At 44.5% G+C, this 3,572-nt stretch overlaps 1 protein-coding gene across 1 annotated transcript; it reads left to right on the forward strand.

Moving 5' to 3' along the window:
• The first annotated feature begins 2,021 nt into the window (after positions 1-2,021).
• LOC105232450 (uncharacterized) lies at positions 2,022-3,044 on the forward strand. Its single transcript, XM_011214133.2, has one exon. It carries the CDS (start codon positions 2,022-2,024, stop codon positions 3,042-3,044), a length of 1,023 nt encoding a protein of 340 aa, XP_011212435.2.
• The last annotated feature ends 528 nt before the right edge of the window (positions 3,045-3,572 follow it).

Here is a 3,572-nt window from a genome sequence, read left to right on the forward strand (position 1 = left end):
AAACCGTTGTACTTCACAACTCAGCTGACAGTGAAAAATATACGTGAGCCACAGCAGCCATTCGCTCAGGAGAGCGGCACACGGCTTGGCAGCCAAAAAGTATGCACTGCCAAATGTAAATGCACTGAGAGACGCGGCAAGACGACGAGGCTGCGCAGCAAAACAATAGCAAAGGAAGAAGTATTCAAAAACAGTAAACAGTATTTGAAAAGCGTGTAAAACCTCGCTGGCATGTCGCAAATCTGCGCTGAAAACGCAGCGGCGGCGGTGACGGTGGCGCTGGCGGCAAACCCGGCGACAAAAGTGTGCAGGCGAGTAGTTGAGCGGAAAGTTACACATTACCGAAAATAACACTTGAATGGCGGAAGGCGACCCGCCGCTGCGCCAGCCACAGCAGCAAACGAGAGTGAGTTGAATTGAAATATAGTAGCATTGTGCTCGTAAATAAATACCGTTAGCTGCATTTCAAGTGTTGTTGCAGACATTTTTTCAGTTGCTTGGCTTTGCGTTGCCGCGATTGTTTATTTGCGTTTACTTCAATTCACAAGCAAAGTTAAGCAGCAAAAATGCTGCAGGGAAATGAGCCTGTTTATGGCATTACAATACTGTGTTGTTGTTGGTGGTATTGTGGCAATTGCTGCAATACTTCTATAACCAGCAGCTGATTTTAGAATAAAGGTATTTGGAAAAAAGTTTCAAAAAAGGTTTTCATACAAGCTCTATATTCCGATCTTTCAGTTTGTATGGAAGCTACAAGCTACAGTTCCGACAAATGAGCAGCGCCTTGTGGAGAAGAGAATGTGTGTATAGATATTACAAAAACTGAAGGACAGGCGAAGGACGGACCGACGAACATGACTAAATCGACTCAGCTCGTTGTAGCTGTTGCTTTAGCGTTTACCTAGTCCCCGTTAGGATGGTAAGTATTAACTAGTTTGTCGTCGACGTCATCCAACGGAAGCCCGAGAAACGTGATGTTTCGACGGGGTGGGACGAAAGGGAGAGGGGTGTCAGATGTGTGGGGTTGGTGGGGCATGCAAAGATGTGGCCAATGTCATGTGGAGACTCATTGCACGTAGAACATATTCTGGATAAGCAGGATCGAAGGACATCAAGAGACATCTTGTCGTAGTCCGGAGTGCAGTATTCTGATAAGTCTGAAGCTTCCTCATCTGCATTTCTTTACATCCAGGTGACCATATTGATGCGGCATAGTTAAGAACCGGCCGGCGGCTCTGTACTTTGGTGATAATCGCTGTAGAATGAGAAATAAAAGAGCACAGGCTGTCGAAAGTCACACCCAAAATTTTAGGATTTTTAACAGTTCATTCCATTGCCCGACGTCAATATCGGGCAATCATCAGCGTACGTGGTAACAGAAATTCCTTCTGGTTCGATATGTAGAAGTTAAACAATAATGGAGCGAGGACACCACACTGTGAAACCTCTTATTTAATTCTTCTCAGTTTTGAGTTTTTACCTCGAAACAGTACGGATGATTGACGACTGTTCAAATAGTTCATGGTTCACCTCTTCAGTCCTGAAGGGACAGTAGTTTTTTCGACGTCTTACAGTAGCGTTGTGTGATTGACTGTGTCAAAGACTTTTTACAAGTCCAACGCTTCGAGGATCGTTCTCTCTTATCGCGGTTTCTGGCTGAGGCCACGAACTATCTAGGCGTTTATGACACTAAGTGCTGTGGTGGTACTGTGCACTTTTCGGAAGCCATGCTGATAGTTTGCTAGGCTCCGGTGGTGAGTGAATGTCGGGAGAAGCAAGACTCATCTCGTCCAGTTGATCAGTTAGATACGCATTTTAAATAGTTTCCGTTTTCTTCTGGGTGGTGCAAACATCGTGTCAAACTAAATATACCCTATTCAAGGTAAAATTATCCAACACTTTATTTACAAAGAAAAAATGTCTAGTAAACCGAAGAGTTACATCAATAAAAAGACTGTAAAGAAAATCAAAAAAAGAAAAAAGAAAAATTTTGTAAAACAAAATATCTCCAAAAACATTTTATGACGTCCAAGGAGGAACAACTTATACGCGTGCTGATATCCGGCGCTGCCGGCCAAGTTGCATACTCACTCGCCGGGCTGGTTGCGCACGGCATGGCATTCGGTTTAAAGCAACCCATGATTTTGCATCTCTTCGATCTGCCGCTAGAGACGGGAAAAATGGAAGGTCTTCGCATGGAACTAATTGACTCAGCACTACCTTTGCTGCGCGACGTGATCGTTACCAGCGATCCGGTTGTGGCTTTTCAAGATATATCAGTGGCCTTCCTGATGGGCGGCAAACGCCGACAGCCTGGCATGAAGCGCTATGAGCTCATTGCGAACAACTGCCGAATATTTAAAGATCAAGGCCTCTGTTTGGAAGCTTTCGCACGCAAAGACTGCAAGGTGGTCGTGCTAGCCGAGCCCTGCAATACAATGTGCTACATCTGTGCCGAGCATGCGCCATCTATACCGCGTGAGAATTTCACCACAAATGCGCGTTTGGATTACAATCGTGCCGTCGGCTATATAGCAAGCAATTTGAAGATTTCCGCTGCTAACGTAAAGAATATGATTATCTGGGGCAATCACTCGGATTCGATGCATCCGGATTGCTCGATAGCCAGCGTGGTTGTCAATAATAAAAGTCACCGCCTCTCCGAATATTTGGGTGACGAAATGGCTGTCTTTAAAACGCAACTGGCGGAAGCTGTCATCAAGCGTGGCGCCGAAATAATTGGTGCGCGTGGCATGTCGTCGGGATGGTCGGCAGCCAAAGCGTTATGTGATCAGATGAGAGATTGGATAGCGGGCACACCACAGGGTGTTATGGTGCCGATGACGGTCGCCTCGGATGGCAGCTATGGCACACCGAAAGAAATTTTCTTCACCTTTCCCGTGGAGGTGCAGCGCGGCAAATGGAATATAGTCAGGGGCATTAAGATTGATGAGATGTCTAGGAGTAAGATAGACTTCAGCGGCAAGGAATTGCTGCAAGAAAAGATGGCTGCCGTTGCGGAGATGGGAGAGAGTTATAACTGAGTTGACTATATATTTATTAACTATGGGTTGTTGAATTTTCGCCTTTAAAGGTTTAACTTAATAAAACTGACTACTATTGCTTCATACAGCCTATCTTTCTAGCAAATTTTAAGCAAGTTTGTATTTAATATTTGTTTCCTTAACGCCAGTCAATCATTTCAACTGCCTTATTTCCAGCCAGTTTCCGAGCGATATGGACTTTTCTTTAACTTAACCTGACACGCGATGTCTGGTGACACACAACAAAATCGTCTCTACTTTTCGTTTTGTCACGACAACCAAACATACTTCGGGATTTATCTATGTAGATAGTCTTCTCCATATTTAGCCACAATTCCACGCCCACACATGACAAATTCGCATATATTCATGGCAGTTTTACATTCTTTGTATGTTTGTGTGTTTGTGTAACTCGTGTCGTTGTTGTTGTCATGGCTGTTTATTAAGGGAGCAGAGCGACGATCCGTTACTATATGTCTCCGCATGTATGTATGTATAGGTGTATTTGTGTTCAATAGCGACAACTTG

This window comes from Bactrocera dorsalis, chromosome 1 (genome assembly GCF_023373825.1).
Source record: "Bactrocera dorsalis isolate Fly_Bdor chromosome 1, ASM2337382v1, whole genome shotgun sequence".
In the NCBI taxonomy this organism is placed as follows: domain Eukaryota; kingdom Metazoa; phylum Arthropoda; class Insecta; order Diptera; family Tephritidae; genus Bactrocera; species Bactrocera dorsalis.

Coding starts and splice junctions, on each gene's coding strand:
- LOC105232450 (XM_011214133.2), top strand. CDS start 2,022: ATGACGTCCAAGGAGGAACAACTTATACGCGTGCTGATATCCGGCGCT.